The sequence below is a fragment of the Gossypium raimondii genome, chromosome 4, assembly GCF_025698545.1.
Source record: "Gossypium raimondii isolate GPD5lz chromosome 4, ASM2569854v1, whole genome shotgun sequence".
NCBI lineage: Eukaryota > Viridiplantae > Streptophyta > Magnoliopsida > Malvales > Malvaceae > Gossypium > Gossypium raimondii.
The window spans coordinates 8758394-8775376 of record NC_068568.1 but is presented as its reverse complement, the minus strand read 5'-3'; the positions used below and the strand labels follow the sequence as shown (position 1 = coordinate 8775376).

General features: G+C 31.0%; 3 protein-coding genes across 4 annotated transcripts; all 3 read left to right on the top strand.

Annotated features, from left to right (window-relative positions):
* Positions 1–688: 688 nt before the first annotated feature.
* LOC105780948 (protein trichome birefringence-like 3) lies at positions 689–5249 on the top strand. 2 transcript variants are annotated; one of them, XM_012605488.2, is made up of 6 exons: positions 689–1001; positions 1098–1320; positions 1433–1604; positions 3516–3712; positions 3792–3950; positions 4740–5249. In XM_012605488.2, the coding sequence occupies exons 1-6, from the start codon at positions 833–835 to the stop codon at positions 5071–5073; spliced, it is 1254 nt and encodes a 417-aa protein (XP_012460942.1). In that variant the 5' UTR covers positions 689–832; the 3' UTR covers positions 5074–5249. The 2 variants fall into 2 exon arrangements, with proteins under 2 accessions (XP_012460942.1, XP_012460941.1); XM_012605487.2 differs by having other exon boundaries at positions 1083–1320.
* A 3013-nt stretch (positions 5250–8262) lies between these two features.
* LOC105780737 (hypothetical protein) lies at positions 8263–10087 on the top strand. The gene is made up of 5 exons (XM_012605225.2): positions 8263–8427; positions 8588–8683; positions 9462–9523; positions 9654–9712; positions 9800–10087. Exons 2-5 carry the CDS (start codon positions 8604–8606, stop codon positions 9809–9811), a joined length of 213 nt encoding a protein of 70 aa, XP_012460679.1. The 5' UTR covers positions 8263–8427; positions 8588–8603; the 3' UTR covers positions 9812–10087.
* A 2235-nt stretch (positions 10088–12322) lies between these two features.
* Positions 12323–15261, top strand: LOC105780714 (protein SCO1 homolog 1, mitochondrial). Its single transcript, XM_012605195.2, has 7 exons — positions 12323–12567; positions 12660–12848; positions 12966–13056; positions 13490–13702; positions 13927–14016; positions 14122–14254; positions 14652–15261. The coding sequence occupies exons 1-7, from the start codon at positions 12415–12417 to the stop codon at positions 14758–14760; spliced, it is 978 nt and encodes a 325-aa protein (XP_012460649.1). The 5' UTR covers positions 12323–12414; the 3' UTR covers positions 14761–15261.
* Positions 15262–16983: the final 1722 nt, after the last annotated feature.

The window sequence follows — 16983 nt, the reverse complement described above, 5'->3', positions numbered from 1 at the left end:
AGCATATTTATAAGGAATAGCCATCCAAGGGAGAATTGTTGCAATACATACACCTTGCATGTTGTGGATGACTTAATATACAAAGAAAATGCTCTTTGAATGCTTTATGAGATTCATGTACTCTATGGTACATTATAATATGGAATGAGTCACCCTCCTCTTATTAATGGCATTTATGTATATGTTATGGTACACTTTATTATAAAATGTATCTACTTTTTATTTTATTTATTTACGATATATATTAGATGATTTCACATCTAAAATGTGGGTAAATTTTTATTTAAAAATACTTTTTTAAAAGAATATTCATGAAATGAATTATAACGGGTGCCAAATATTTCTTCTTGCCGTCGCCCTTGCGTACACACACATGGGGACCGTAAAAGATACTGCAAGTACGTTAGTCGACATCAGCTTTTCTCCTGCTACTAAATGAAGACAAAAAACTGATACCATACTCAGCAGCGATAGGAACACAAAGAATTGAAAAGAAAGCCTGTTACGAAAAAATACATCATTTACTTCACCTAATTAAAACGTTTAAAGGTATAAATTTAGCTTCCACGAAAAGGAAGAAGATTAGACAAGGATGTTAGCCTTTCAACTTACTCTCTACCTTCCATCACATTATGCTAAACCAATATATATATGTCAAAAATCCCACAAACCATAGCTTTAGCTTTACTCCTACTCAAAACACAAAGGTGGTCATCATTCTGTTGCACCAGCTGAGCTCTCTGATGCCTTTTATCACACTGTTTTGGCTTTTGGGTTTTAATATTTCTCAGCTCTGCCTCAGCGCCTCTTTGTAGCATCTCCTTCAACCATTATGATGAAAGGTTACAGAGGAAAGCTACCCCTTTCAATCATCACTGTTACACTCTGCGGTTTTGCTTTCCTTGCTCTCTTATATACTGAAAGACTCAGTTTTCTCTCTTCAAGTTCTTTTCTCAAATCTAAATCCTGTGCTAGAAGAACAAGTGCTGTTGTTAAAGCTAGTAAGTGATTCAACAGGGTTTGTTTTATGATTGAATTTCTTTGTACGAGGATTTTATTGTTATGATGTCGTTGTCTAACAGAGGATGAAACAGCAGAGAAGAACCTAGAAAACCCCGAACTAGACGATAGGTTCGAGTTTGACCCTGAGGAATGTGATATAACTCGTGGGAAGTGGGTGTTCAACCGTTCCATCAAGCCTCTGTACACAGACAGGAGTTGTCCGTACGTGGACAGGCAATTTTCTTGTGTCAAAAATGGTCGGCTTGATCTTGATTACCGTCATTGGGAATGGCAGCCAGACGACTGCTACTTGCCTAGGTAACAAACATACATTTAGAACTTACGATGATTTTAGAATTTGAATCATAATTTGAGGACGTCTAATGAATTAACCGGTTTTATTCCTTCTAATGTTTCATTTCATGTGTAGATTTGATCCAGAAGTTGCACTTGAAAAGCTTAGAGGGAAGAGGTTGGTGTTTGCAGGGGATTCCCTGCAAAGGAGTCAATGGGAATCTTTCGTTTGTATGATAGAATGGACTATTCCTCCACAAAAGAAGTCTATGAAACGAGGCAAAATTCGTAATGTCTTCAAAGCCAAGGTACTTACCCCTCTACCATTTGAAAGATTTGGTCAAATTCCATTATATTTTTTTACATTTTAATTGGTTAAAAACAGTCCCTGTTTTCTTTGAATATTTTGAATTTAATCCTTGTGTACTTTCATTTTCAAGATTTTAGTCTCTTTATTTTTCATATTTCAAAATTTAGGTCCAACTGTTAACACTATTAATTTTTTCTTTTAAATTTAAGTTCATTACAATGTTATCTTTATAATTACATGGCTACCAAATAATTTTTTTATTTATTTCAAAATGTCAAACTAACAAATTTTATAAAGATAATAGTTGGATCTAAATTTTAAATTTTAAAAATACAGTACTAAATTATTGAAAATAAAAATATAGGAATTAAAATATAAATTTTGAAAAGTAAAACATATTTTAACTATTTTATTTTACATAATTTAATTCTATATTTTAGTAAGGTTAAAATTTTGTTAACTCAAAATATTTTATGACATTTAAAATGTAAAATTATGATTATGAGAATAGTTATTTTTCACTTAAATTGTTATTATTTTTAAAAATCCCACCGCACCTAGCAATTAATCATGTTGGTGATTGTGAACTATCATCTATAACTACATATTGGAATACATAGAGTAGTGTAGAAGTTAGGCTTTTGAATGCTGACACGTTAGCAGTTGAGTTTTTTTTTCTCATTTGGGTGGATGAGAAAGTAAGGCAGAAAAAGGGTCTAATTATCCCTATGTCCCTGTACATCTTTAACTTCTGGAATTTAGTCCCTCTCACTCGCTTTTGATTTTAAAAATTTCATCATCTACTTGTTTGATTTAAAAATTAAATTAAAATTGATAACATTATTAATCCGTGTCTATAAAGTTGAATATGAGTTATCAATTAAATTTTAATTTTAAATCAAACCTTTGAATATTAAAACGCATATATTTAAAATTGAAAAAATCCAATAAAATGATACCAATTAAATTTAAAATTTAAAATTAATTGCAAATGAGCTAGATTCCTAGAATTAAAAGTATTAATTTTATTTTAAATCAAGTATTTAGATGATCTTGTTCCTACATCTACTTTCAAATACATTGAAATCCATATTCAATTTATTTGCAAAATTTTATTTATTTACTTTTAGGTTATTATCCTAATTGTCGCTTAAGCTTTTTAAACCCACAAGCAAAATTACAAATCTAATATAAATTCTTCAAAAAAAAATTGGCCACAAAATTGCTATAAATTAAATAAGCTTTTTTTCAAATTTAAATAACAATGTATTTAAAATGATCAGTTTTGATAAATTATCATAAAATTAATTTAAGCAATTAATAGAATATATTATTAATGGTAATATTTTTAACCTATACATAATTTGTTCGTAACTTTCAATAAATTTAAATTTATTCTATTATAGTTTTGCTTGAAAAATTATTTTACCTTTTACTTTAAATAATTTATTTAAAATGATTCACACATGAATCCTAAATGATTATTGTTAAAAATCATAATATATTAATAATATTATGAGTGAGCATTTGGTACACCGATGTACCTTTTTTTATTTCACAAATAATTTTTTAAAAATTGACAAAGGTCTCTTTTCATAAAATATATATTTTTAATATTTTATTATACTTATAGGACACTTGTCACCGACGCTTAAATTAATAAATACTTTATATAATAAATAATAATCAATTTTAAGGAAAAGTAAATAATTAATTACTTAAATTAATGGTTTTTAAATTTGAAATTAATTATTATTTGTTTAAATAAATTATTAAAAAATATTAACTAATGGTAGCCATAGTCAAATCATGATTTGATCAACAGAGTTGTTCCTAATTCCATTCCTTTAAAGAGAAGGTATACCAGAATTCAGAAAATAACATAAAAGCTAACACTGACCTTTGGCAGGAATATAATGCAAGTATAGAGTTTTATTGGGCTCCATTTCTAGTTGAATCCAATACGGAGGTGAATATCTTAGAACCGAAGAAGAGAATCATAAAAGTTGACTCAGTTTCCAAGCAGTCAAAAAACTGGGAAGGAGCTGATATCCTTGCCTTCAATACTTACGTTTGGTGGATGATTGGCCTTCGCCTCAAAACACTGTATGTAACTTCTCCTCTCTCCATTCCAAATAATTTCTTTCTGCGTTTAAGCTTCTGATTTTGAACATTACATGAACAGATGGGGTTCGTTCGCAAATGGTGAAGAAGGTTATGCACAGCTGGATACACCGGTTGCCTACAAAATCGGTTTGAAGACATGGGCTAACTGGATCGATTCTACCATCAATCCCAACAAGACACGTGTTTTCTTCACTACTATGTCCTCTATACATTCCAAGTCTGCTTCTTCTCCTTCTTCTCTTTCTAATCTTGCTTTTTTAAGGTTAAATTGCGGTTTTGATCTCTCTACTATGTTCAAATTTGTAATTTGGTCAATGTCTTTTAATTTGACATCATTTGATTTTCTCTACTCTTATAATGTTATTAGTTAACGTAAATAGTTAATAGCATTTGCTATTTTGGTTAAAATATTGAGTATTGACATGAATTTTTCTTAAAAACATCATTCTAATAAGAAAATGAATTATGTTAGACTGATGAGTTGAAAGTAATGTTTTTAAGAAAAAATTCATGTCATCATTTTAGCCAAAATAGTTAATAATGTTAACTATTTAGATTAACCAATGATATTATAAAAGTAGAGGAATAAATTATATCTAATTAAAGTATATAGATTAAATTCTAATATTTGAATAAAGTAAAAGGACCAAAATTAAAATTTAACTTTTCTAATATTACCTATTTTTACCAAATGTGCAGAAGCAAAGACTGGGACAAAAAGATGGGACTGAATATATATATATATTTAAAAACACCTTTCTAGAAAAAATCATGTCAACATGATAAGTTAGAATTGATATTTAAAAAAAAATCAAATTGGCATTTTAACTGAAATAATTAATGACTAACTAATGAGATTCTATAAGTAGAATATCAAATTAAAATACATGAACTAATTTCAAAATTGAACATAGTAGAGGGACCAAAATCAGAATTTGAAATTTTCTCAACACTGTGTATTTTTTTGCCAAATATAACCATGGGCATGAATGCTTTTATTGTGCAGGAGCAAAGACTGGGGCAGGGAAGATGGGCTTAAATGCTTCAACGAAACGAAGCCAGTGATGAAGAAGAAATTCTGGGGAAGCGGTTCCAACAAGGATATGATGAGCGTGGTGGCTGGTGTGATCAACAAAATGAAAGTCCCCGTCTCGGTTCTTAACATTACGCAGCTTTCAGAGTACAGGATCGATGCACATTCATCCATTTATACCGAAACTGGGGGACGGCTTTTGAACGACGAGGAAAAAGCAGATCCAGGCCGTCATGCCGATTGCATCCATTGGTGCTTGCCCGGTGTTCCCGATACTTGGAATCAAATATTTTTAGCACATTTGTAGATTTTTATTTTCATTTTTTCACTCCACAGAAACCGAGAAGGGAATTAATCTGCTTGTTATGCGTTAATTCAAAGTTCTTTTCATTTGTATATTGCAAGTTTTACTCTTAACCAAATTTTGTGCATACAAGATGTAAATTACAAGAAACAACAGCTGAATCATTTCATTTTCTTTAATCATGATTTCTTCGAATTCTGGGTTGTTATCGCTGAATATCATCGAACCATAGTTTCTAAATTGGTCCCAAATTTCAAAGACTTCTAATATCCTTTAAGTATTAATATTGTATCAATCAACTCCTTCAATGAACTTATTTATCAATTTAGGCTTTAAATGTGATTTAAATATGTTGCGTACAATATTTAAAACACATTGTTCAAATTGTAAATATATATGTACTTATTTCATGGATAACATAGGTATGAAATGTTAAAAAGAAAAAAAAAAGAGAAAAAAAAGGTAAATTACATTAACAGTCATTCAATTTTGAAGTAACTGACAAAACAGTCACTTTAGTTTCAATTCAGTAACTCAACTTTCGAAAAATAACAAAACAATTACTAACGTTATCGAAAAGTGACAAATCAGTCACCCATTAACTTTTTTCGTCATTGTCTTAACGGGACCACTAACGTGGCTAGTTAACTTGCCACGTTGGATGAGGCAAAGTTGAGTGATTTTTTTTTTGTGTCCTTCTTTTTCCATTTTTTAATAAATGGCCCAATATTTTTATTTTTTACTAAATGACCCAATATGTTTATGCTTTTTCTTCTCCACCCCAACAATCTCTGTTTTCAAATATAGTGATATGCTACTTCTTCTTCTTCACTAACACAGATATGCTCAACTTTAAAAAAAATACAGTTTTCATGATGGTTAACATTAAACATCATCATCATCCATTAACTACTGTAGGTTTAAACCTCACATGGGTATAACCAACAAGATCCATTAACTGACAAATGAGTTTCCGTTTCAATACAAACCATATGTACTCAACAAAACACTCATAATCAGATACTTACCAAACATCTCCATGGTAGTAAACTGATAAAAAAAGATTTAAGACAAAAGGTAATAAAGAAAACAAAAATCCCATACAGAAAAAGAAAATGGAAATAGCAACAATCGCACCGTTTTATCCCTAAACCATGGCAGATTCTAAGTCCAAAGTATTTGGTACAAAGAAGAAGAAGAATAAGAAGAAAAAATAGAGATGACTTGAGAAGAGATTAGATGGTGCATTTGGCTGGATACGGCAAGAAAAGCTCTCGACCGTTCTCGTTACCAGAATTGTTCTTTGTGAAGCTTGCCTCATTGCCGTCACCACGATCCACGACCTTTTTTTTCTTTTCTCGATTCCTGACTTAGTCACGAATCTCAATTTTTTTTCTCTTCTCCTAATCATTTTCCTTCTTCTTCTTCTTCTTCTTCTTCTTCTTCTTCTTCTTCTTCTTCTTCTTCTTCTTCTTCTTCTTCTTCTTCTGCTGCTGCTGCTGCTGCTGCTAGGGTTTTAATGTGGGGTCGTTTACATAGTAGGATGCCATGCCACTTTTCCATTACGTTTGTAACGGAAAATGGTTAAAATGACTATTTTGTTATTTTTTAAAAGTTGAGTGACTGAACTGAAACTAAAGTGATTGTTTTATTAGCTACCCTAAAGTTGAGTGATTATTGGTGTAATTTATCTAAAAAAACAAAAACAACTGTCCTAAATTTATAGGCATAGTATATTTTTCAAAAATGTCGATCAAAGTTGTTCATGTATACGCTTGTTTTATATGTACTCTGTCAAATTTGAAACGACATTTATTGCCTAAATTTATAGGCAAGACCTATCATATTTTTATGACTGAATTAATACAAAATTGATCACTTGCCCATCAACATGAATACCATAACATGCTTCAAACCATATCATCCCCACCTATTGACACCATATCATTAGATGCTCCACAGTTTCCTCCACCATATGACACAAATCACAAATAGGGAATCTCTACACCTTCTATTCACATATTAAGATTAGTTGGGATGGTGTTACTACATAATCTACGCATTCTTGGGATGAACTTACTATTTAATCGTACCAATTGATATGCTTCACAGCTAGCCTTTTTTACGACTTTATAGGGACCTCCCCAATTCGTCATTATCTTGCCCTTTAGTATCTTTTTGCTAATGGCCTTTACATGTCTCGAATTCTTGTATGACCTGGGCATTTTATTGCAATGTTCCTTGATGTCATTGGAACTATTCTTGAAGGAGCTTGAGTTGCTTCAGTAGTTTTGTATATTGTTGGCTCGCATTCATATTATTTTGGACGGAGGAATGGTCAGTTAGCGAAAATAGGGGTAGGGGGCTATTAGCAAGTTGCAACTTGAGGATCATATTGATTTGGGTAGGTATGGTAGTACTAAGGCTGAGGTTGCATGCAGCTTTGCTAGTGATACTATTGGTAGGCTAGATGGGTGGTGTTGTACGAATATCCCTCGTGATGACTAGGTTGACCAAGTGGTTATAGGCAAAATATTGTTAGTATCCTGGCCTTATAAGGCATTGGTAGTAAGGCTTTATTTATATAGGTTTGAAGATTTAATGTGGTTCTTTCACAAATGATCACTTTAGCTTACAAGTCTAATTTTAAGATTATGGATATCTTTTTTTTTAACATTAATTTCATTAACGTTGTTATCATATCTGTTCTTTTTGATGCAATGCCCAAAACTACTCATAGCCCCTCACCAACCCTTAAATAGGAGGATAATGCGCTTCAACGTATTTAAACTCATGACCTCTTGTATTTACAACAATACCAATGCCAATCGAACTAAGACTCAATTGACAAAATTATGGGTATCTCATTTAGATTTGATGTAATATGACTAACATATAGATTGACTTTTAAGGTTGATATGACATGAGACATTATTATTTTTTAAAAGATGAATGAGGGTAAATTTATGTATAAGTGACCTCGCTTGAAATGGAGGAGTTGCGTATCCGGGAATATGTATCAAACAAGTAATTTCCCTTGTAAAAGAATATATAAAATTTCTTGATTGTTGAAAATAGAATTCTATAAATCCAACAAGACAAAGAAAAAGAATTGGAAAGGCCCAAGGAGCTAAACTTTTCGTTTAGACAACAACAAAGTTTTCTGGCCTGTTAATCGCCATGATCCATCAAAGCCCCTGAGCCCTGACCCAGCTTCAACCCCACAACTCACAAGGACACTCGTGCTGTCCTGCCTGCGCCTGATATAAACGAAACTCAAGCCTCCTTAGAAGAGATCAGGTAGCTTCGAGAAACAAAGGAGCCAGCTCCATCGTCTTCGTCGTTTTCATTTGCCAGGTAAAACTTCTCTTAATCATCATAATTCCTAGCGTTAATTTTTTTAAATCTTTTATATAATTACATAATGATTGTTTTGTTGTCTAACAAAAATATTAGGGTTTATTTGACTTCGGGCTTGTTTATCTGATATTTGTTCTAATTTTAATTTTTTTATCAGATTTTGGAAACTGATCATGGCTGGAGGAGGAAATTTCATGCACAGAGTTATATCTTATGTCGTCAATGAGCTTGTCGTTGACAGACTTGCAAACAGGTGCCTTTTTTTCTCTGGTTTATTTTTCATTATTTTCCATTGATTTTTTTTATAGAATAAGAAAAAAAATCAAAATTTTTTCTCGAGATCAGAAAGGTTGAATATTTGTTCGTGTAATTCTAAAGACTTGAAATAGCTTGTTGTTTGTTAACTATTTATGGAAGCTTCTTTCTCTGGCTGCTGGGACTGCTCTGTTTCCCATCAGTTCGTTCACTTGAAGCAAAAGTGCCTCAATTCTCAAATTTCCATATATATATATATATACACACACATCGATAGTGCAACATGCCTTGCACCATGGATTAAGGAGGTTTGAGAAGATTTTTACCTCAAAATCAGCCCCCCTTTCCCTTTTTGGGACAAATTTATTCGAAATGATATTGACTTTTTGTTTAGTATATCTTTTCAAATGCTTGAGACCAAATTTTGTTTTTTAAGTTTGTGAATCATCTGGGAAAAGGATTCCGAAATTTGGTTTGCTTCGATAGAGTTGTTAATGTTAGGCATATGTTATCTCCAGTGTAAAATATCTAGAACTGGATTCTTGGGGGGGGGGGTGAAAATTTTCATATGAACAAAATAAATAATTGAACATTGAAGTTTGATCTTTAATAGCCGGTGGAAAGTTTTCTCATAGTTTTAGGAAATCTGAGTTCTTTTTCCTTCTACTTTCATTGATTGTCTGTTTGCTTACATTAATCGTTGCTCTATGATTTCTTCGAGGACCAACCTTTGTTTCTTTTTTTTTCTTTGGTTTTTCATGTTTTTTATTTTTCAGTCCTGCATTCCAAAGATTTGCTGTGAGGACATCAAAGAGGATAGAAGATATCTCCAGTATGGGTATGTGCATGTCTCGTCCTGTTACTATGATCTTTTTCTACATTCTGTGTGTGAATTTAACCTGCTATTATCCTACAAAAAGCCAACAAAAGACCTTGCTGATGTTAATTGCTGGCTTTGGTGCATGCAGCTGAGAAGAAGAGGCAAGAACTTGCTGAACAAATGAAAGAAATCTCGAAAAACATGGAGGTTGGCTGTAATTATTTAACTTGATATTAAAACTTTACCTTTGGTGGATGTTTTATTGTTTCTAACCACATATTGTTTTCCTTGCAGTCTAAAAACTAATGATCGTATTCGTACGACTGCTCTGACCCTCTCGTAGTTTTGGTAATCTCTAGCTTATGTATTGCTATATGAATTCATTTTCTGAAATAGAGGGGTGTAATTTGGCACCTCTAATCCACTGGTTATGGTACTGCTGCATGTATTTCAAAGGTGATTTATTCTCTTCCAATTGGATAATGTAGGAGAAGTTTTCTTTTTGAATATGCAATGATACATATATATATATATCCCATTTATAATGAGTGATATTGACAAGCTGGTGGTAGTATTATGTTACATGGAACTCGTTGTGACTTTGGATAGTGGCATTTGCTCGTTTCATTCGATCTTGATGTTTATATACTTTTCCAGATGTTGTTAAATTGATGAAATAAGAGGTTAAAATGTGAGGCTTGTGATTTAAGGTAAGTTCAAAGTCAAATGAACTTTCTCTTGCAGTGTTGGTTGATGTTTGTTCATCGTAGCCAAAAGATGTGAGCATCAATGATCATCTCTCGGGTATTTTACCAAAATATTACAAAAACAAGAAAAAAATCCAAAATCATATAACTTTTTTATTATTTACCAAAATAATACAAAAAAAAAACAGTTCCAAAAAAAACATACTGAAGGAGGGCCTGCCACAGGCGGCACCTTTGGTGCCTGTGGCAGAGGCGGCACCAATTGTTCGTATTTTGGTCTTTTATTCGTATTTTTTTTTCGGATTTTATTACTTTTAAAAAATATACAGTTTTTTATTTTTTATTTTACATTATTTTAGTACATTATATTTGAAATGTATTAATTTAGTGTGTTTTTAAATAAATTTAAAAAAAATCCTTATTTCGCCTTATGTTCGTATTTCTTACTTTCAATAAAAACACACTAAATTAATACATTTCAAACATAATGTAATAAAATAATGTAAAATAATAAAATTAAAAATAATATATTTTTAAAAGTAACAAAATTTGGGAAAAAATACGAACAAAGGGTTGAAATAAGGATTTTTTAATTTATTTGAAAATACAATAAATTAATATATATCAAATATAATGTACTAAAATAATGTAAAATTAAAAATAGTATATTTTTTAAAAGTAATAAAATTTGGAAAAAATACGAACATAGGGTTGAAATAAGAGTTTTTTTTAAATTTATTTAAAAACACAGTAAATTAATACATTTCAAATATAATGCATTAAAATAATGTAAAATAAAAAATAGTATATTTTTTAAAAATAATAAAATTTGAGAAAAAAATACGAACAAATAGTCAAAATACGAACAATTGGTGCCGCATCTGCCACAGGCATCAAAGGTGCCGCCTGTGGCAGGCCCTCCTTCAGTATTTTTTTTTTTGTATTATTTTGGTAAATAATAAAAAAGTTATATTATTTTAGAATTTTTTTATTGTTTTTGTAATATTTTGGTAAAATACCCTCATCTCTCCCTATAAACATTTTTGGTAAACACCATTGACATCCAAGAGATTTTCAGACAAAATAATTCAATTTTATTGTGTTTTGGGTTTCGACTTGATTCAATTGTATGGGATGATGCAAATTAGGTTCGAAGGCGTGGTTGTAGTTGGGTCTTTAATTAAAATTTTCGTGTTTGGGTTGAATTAATGTTTGCAGAAACCGGTTGGATTGATTGGTTGAATTGATTTTATTAAAAAAGATAATAAATTTTTTTTTTTTAAATTGATTTCATGTTAGTAGATTTCACGTTCATCAATCCACACAATTAAATTACTCTATTGGTATTTTTTGTCAATCAATTATGAAAATGTATAAAATTATCACTTAATTATTTAATTTGTCTTTTTGGTGCTAATGATGGTAGGTTTTAAAATTCCCATAAAACAACTTTAACCTTTAAAACTTTTACATTGTGTAAATTTAATCTTGATTTTGAAAAGTCTTACACTTAACATTCAAACCTTGTGTATTTTTGTTTTTTGGTTTTTGTAATTTTAGTGCTCTTTGTGACCTTTTTACTTAAAAAGTTTAAAAAGTCAATTTATTAGTGTTGAAAATATTAAAAAATGAAAACACTTAAAAATTCATAATAATAATTTTATTTTTCTCATTTTTTAAGAATAACCCTCAATGTCATAAAGAATAACAAAATTGTAAAAAAATGTGATCAAATTGCACAAGTTGTAAATGTAGAGGGTTAATTTTTTATAGAATCAAGATTAAATTTATATAATTTATAATTTATAAATGTTGATGGTTAAAATTATTATTATTATGTCAATTTTAAAAGTGGCCACCGTTGGTCAGCTGATTAAAAAAAATTTTAATAATTTTTTATAATTAACCAAAAATAATTAAATAGTTACTAATATAATTTACCCTTCTAACAAGAACTATCAATTTATAAAAATATAAATCAAGGTCTTATTATTTTTAAAGCTCTGGACATAGGCTGTGGGCTTGGATTCTACTCCAAATCTTCCCAAAGTAGCCCAATGCAGCAGCAAATGTGGAATTGAGATCTAAATAAAATGGTGTCTAATTCCCTTTACCAACCATTGCTATTTGCAAAACCCCCTGTTCCTTTCATAGTACAGTAGGGTTTATCGAAACGCAAAAGTTGAAGACTGGAAAGATCCCATGGCTACTGCTATTTGGAGAAACGCATCTCGTTTACGAAGCTTTAATCGGTGTCTTTATGCCCGCAGTCTGAGCCAATTCAGATCCTCCATTCCATCTTCAACCACAACCCCCCACTCTCTTTGCGCTCCATCTCTCCCTTCCTTCCCACCTGTTCGTTTCCCTCCTCATTTCTTTCTTCTCCTTTTGAAAATTACCCAGAATATCTTTTCAATCTCTCATCTTTCTTTTTTGGTGGTTCACAGGCTATTCCTGTTGGAGCTGAATTCAAATCCTTGGGAATTTATGGAAGGTTTTTATCTAATTCCACCGCAACTCCTACCGAAAATCAAGAGAAACCGTCTTCGTCATTGAAAACCAATTCTGAAGAGACCCAAAACACTGGAGGTTCGCAACAGAGCAGTGGTAGTGAAGGCAAGCCTGTTCGCGGCGGGGTACTTCAATTTTTATTCCCCTTTTTTGGCTTCTTAATTTGTTCTCTTTCTGAAACTTCCCCTTTTTTTTGGATTAAAAAGTTTCGAATCTTGTTTTGATTGGATTGGAATTTGCAGCCTGTTTCATGGTTGAGTTTTCTTTTGCTACTTGCCACTGGAATCGGTATTATTTTTTACTACGACAATCTAAAGAAAAGACATATTGAAGGTACACTTCTATGGTGAGTTGTAAGTTGTGTTACAAGGTTTTGCACTGCTGGGAAAGAGAGTGAGTTGTAAGTTGTGTTAAAAGGTTTTGCACTGCTGGGAAAGAGAGCATAACAATAAACAGTTGAGTCTTTAAAAGTTATAACTTGCGACTGCGGGCATCGTTAGTGTCATAGTTCCATGGTTCTACAATATGCAAAATAGTCTTTTAAAAGTTGTAACTTGCAAGTTTGGGCATCATAATGTGTTTTTAAGGCTTTATTTAAGAGTAGCAGTGTTGTCAAAATGAATTGAACTTTGGCCGAAAAGAGTTCTTATGGTTCAGCTAGGCGATGAATGAAATGTCTCCAATTTTCAATTACTAATTACTAGTATCGTATCACTTTTTCTTTTCTGCTCGTATTGGTTGAAGACTTGAAGTTTTACTACTGCAGAAATTAGTAATGCTTCCAAGGCTGTGAAAGAAGGGCCATCTGCTGGAAAAGCAGCCATCGGGGGTCCATTTAATCTTGTAAATCATGACGGTAAACGTGTTACTGAGAAGGACTTTAAGGGGAAGTGGACTTTGGTATATTTTGGCTTCACTCACTGTCCAGATATCTGCCCAGATGAGCTGCTAAAGCTAGCTGCTGCTATTGACAAAATAAGTAAGTTGCTGATAGTTTCATTTGGCCAGAAAATAAAATTTTGAATCGTATGTTTGTTAAGTTACTTAAAAACTTGCTTATCATCAAAGAAACTAATGTGATTCTTTATTTATCATGAAACTAGAATATGAGACAAGAATTTGTCAGGCTAGAAACAACTCAAGTGATCCATTTGTAGTAACTTCAATTTCTATTTGGTGTCTTCTTGTGTTTTCACTTCTTAGAGGAAAAGGCTGGAATAGACATTGTGCCCGTATTTATCTCTGTTGATCCTGAAAGAGATACCATTGAGCAAGTACGCGAATATGTGAAAGGTACTTCATAGTATTTTTTTTCGAAGTATTTTGGCCAATTTGCTTATGCAACTATAATTTGGTTCATCGAAACTTTTACCTGTAATTAATTTTCCACTTTTGCAGAGTTTCATCCAAAATTAGTAGGGTTAACTGGTACACCGGACGAGATAAAGAAAGTTGCTCGTGCATATCGAGTTTATTATATGAAGACGGCAGAGGAAGATTCAGATTACCTTGTTGATCATTCCATAGTCATGTAAGTACTAGCTTTGTTTGATTTGACCTGCGATGATGTTGACTGGTAATTGAGATCTGTATAGTAATAGGCATTGGTGTATGTTGACATTGATGAACACAAAATAGCAGACCTCAAAATAGAATAAAGATGGTAGTTTACTGGCAAGAGTTGTTCAATTAGGAGATAAGATGACAAAAGGTTTTCACTTTTTTCCTAGTGAAGACTGGTACTCTCGGCACTCTTGAAGGTATCGATGTTAGTAAATGTGGGCATGTGTGCCACCACTATAAAGTTCCTAAACCTATCAGCACCTTGCAACATTAGTTTATTGGCTGCCACTGGCATTTCATTCATGCACTGCTTGTAGGAAGACTGTGATTTGTGACTTGATTCTTGCTCTGACATGCATATGCAGGTACTTGATGGATCCAAATATGGAATTTGTGAAGTTTTTTGGGAAGAATAATGATGTCAATTCACTAACCGACGGTGTAATCAAAGAGATAAGTCAACGAAAAAAATAGAGATAGTTCTTTTTTGAGCTATAAGGTTCTGGTTTGTTGGATTTGGATTATCCATTCCTCGGCATGGAGACTAACAATTTTTCTTTAGTTTCACCTGAAAATAATACATGATTTATATTTATGTTTAAAGAATTTTATGCTGGAAAGCTTGAGCTCAATAGATTGCAATTGTACTTGAAAATAAATGCTTATTAGCATGTATGAGATTGATTTTGATACAAATTATATTTATGTGTGCACATAACATTGCCTGCCACAAGTTCATGGAGTAACCTGCCAGTCTTCTACAAATTGTAAAGTTTCTCCTTCAATGATATTAGATTTGTTTTGTTAGATTTTGATAATTATAAATACTACTCATGTAGTTGTTTTATGTGTTAAGTGAAAACATATATTTCTCATCCAAATTATAAGTCTCTTGTAAGTTTCTGAATTTGTACTAAACAATATTCATTGTAATTTGTAACATTCAATACTATGCTTTCTTTCCACGTCTTTCAATTTTGTATGTAGTAATTTTCTTGATTTCCTTTTTATTTTCAATATTTTCTCATAATTTAATAATTTTAGTTTTCTTTTCTTTTCTTTTTGATACATTTAGTTTTATTTTCTAATTTAAAATACAAAGGTTAATTTATTATTGATTAGTGTGGTCGGTGATGTTTGATCAAATGAAAAATTATATTAAAAATTGTTTGATATATTAGTAAAAATTAAGTATTGAATATAATTATATGGAGAGGATTTACTTGTGTTGGTGTAAAATTAAATTAAGTATATTTTTGTATGATTAATATTTTAACGATTTAACTATCATATTTCATTTATATAAATTGTGTATGTGAAATTTAACCTAAATTAAAAAATTAATTATTTGTTTTATGTGAAACTTTTAACCATTAAATAAATATTAATATATATACATTTTAGACCATATGAATAGGGATATCAAATCGGTCGAAGTGGATTGCTTCCTAATTATATTGTTTATAAAAGTAAACCTTAAATTTTAAAGTTATTTTGTAATTTTCTTTTAATCCAATATTGGGTGGGGATGTGCGTAATATAGTTTGAATTTATGTTAAATAAATTTAATAATAGTTTTAACCACCACTTCATATAAGTATAGACTTGATTTTGTAATTTTAATCTTATAAATATAATATTTTATATTATTTTGAATATCTTCAGATAAAATTAAATATTTTATTTTAAAATAATTTATTCTAAATATGATTTTAAAAAATAAAATTAACTTAACAATTACACCAAAAGATTGTTTTTGCTGAAAATTTTGTATTAATTAAAATTTTAATATCATTATCAAATGCATTTAAAATTAAATATTAAAACAACTTCAATAAAGTGCATTTTAATGTTAAATATATATTCTGCTCCATTAAACTTGTCACATTTTAACTTTTATACCTCGTTTGGTTACTAGTGTAATAACATAAGAAAAATGTTTATTTATCGCATATATATTGCAATAGTTAAACATAAAATAAAGAATAGTTAGTACAAGTTTAAACTTGAAAATAAAAAGGTGAGTAAAACTCTTATAAAAACAAGACCTCTAAAATAAGCGAAAAATTTGTCTTCACTTAGCTAAAAATAAATTATGGGAATTACTAAATATTACCAATTGAACTAATTAAATTATATATGAAAACATGAGTAAAAAATAATACACCAACCAAACATAGTGTAATAGGGCCCAATCGACCCAAGCCCAAGCAAAATTAAAAAACAGTCCTACATTTTACACGGCCCAAAACTACCCTAAGCCCAAACAACTAAAACCAAACCCCAAAACACCCAAACCCTAGCTTCATGTTTAGCGCCGCAAGCCCCTAGCAGTCTCCAAGTGAGGCGTCCCAAGCGCCAGACGCCCTCTCGGTGGCCTCTCAACGTCTTGTGTTCAAAGCACGACACCTGCAAACAAAACGAACTCAAAGAGTCCAACAGAGAGAAAACAGCAAAATAATAGATAGATGCGATTTAGTTTTTCTTTTTCGGGCTATAAAAGCCTTTGAAAATCTGTAAAAAGGGGGGAAAATTGAAAGAAAAAACACAGAGAGAATACGCAGGAAATAGAATAAAATTACTGAGAATACAGATCGATTTTGTTGATTCAAGGTGAAATTGAGTTCCATTTTTTCGTACTTTTTGTTTTTATTATTTCATTTGTTTTTTTTAAATAATAAAAGGAAAAGGGATTGG

Bases quoted from the DNA above. Each gene is read 5' to 3' on its own strand.
- LOC105780948 (XM_012605487.2), top strand. From the start codon at position 833: ATGATGAAAGGTTACAGAGGAAAGCTACCCCTTTCAATCATCACTGTT. The intron at 1,002-1,082 runs GTAAGTGATTCA...GTTGTCTAACAG, and splicing joins AAGTGCTGTTGTTAAAGCTA to AGGATGAAACAGCAGAGAAG. The intron at 1,321-1,432 runs GTAACAAACATA...TTTCATGTGTAG, and splicing joins GACGACTGCTACTTGCCTAG to ATTTGATCCAGAAGTTGCAC.
- LOC105780737 (XM_012605225.2), top strand. From the start codon at position 8,604: ATGGCTGGAGGAGGAAATTTCATGCACAGAGTTATATCTTATGTCGTC. The intron at 8,684-9,461 runs GTGCCTTTTTTT...TTTATTTTTCAG, and splicing joins GTTGACAGACTTGCAAACAG to TCCTGCATTCCAAAGATTTG. The intron at 9,524-9,653 runs GTATGTGCATGT...TGGTGCATGCAG, and splicing joins AGAAGATATCTCCAGTATGG to CTGAGAAGAAGAGGCAAGAA.
- LOC105780714 (XM_012605195.2), top strand. From the start codon at position 12,415: ATGGCTACTGCTATTTGGAGAAACGCATCTCGTTTACGAAGCTTTAAT. The intron at 12,568-12,659 runs GTTCGTTTCCCT...GGTGGTTCACAG, and splicing joins CTCTCCCTTCCTTCCCACCT to GCTATTCCTGTTGGAGCTGA. The intron at 14,017-14,121 runs GTACTTCATAGT...CCACTTTTGCAG, and splicing joins AGTACGCGAATATGTGAAAG to AGTTTCATCCAAAATTAGTA.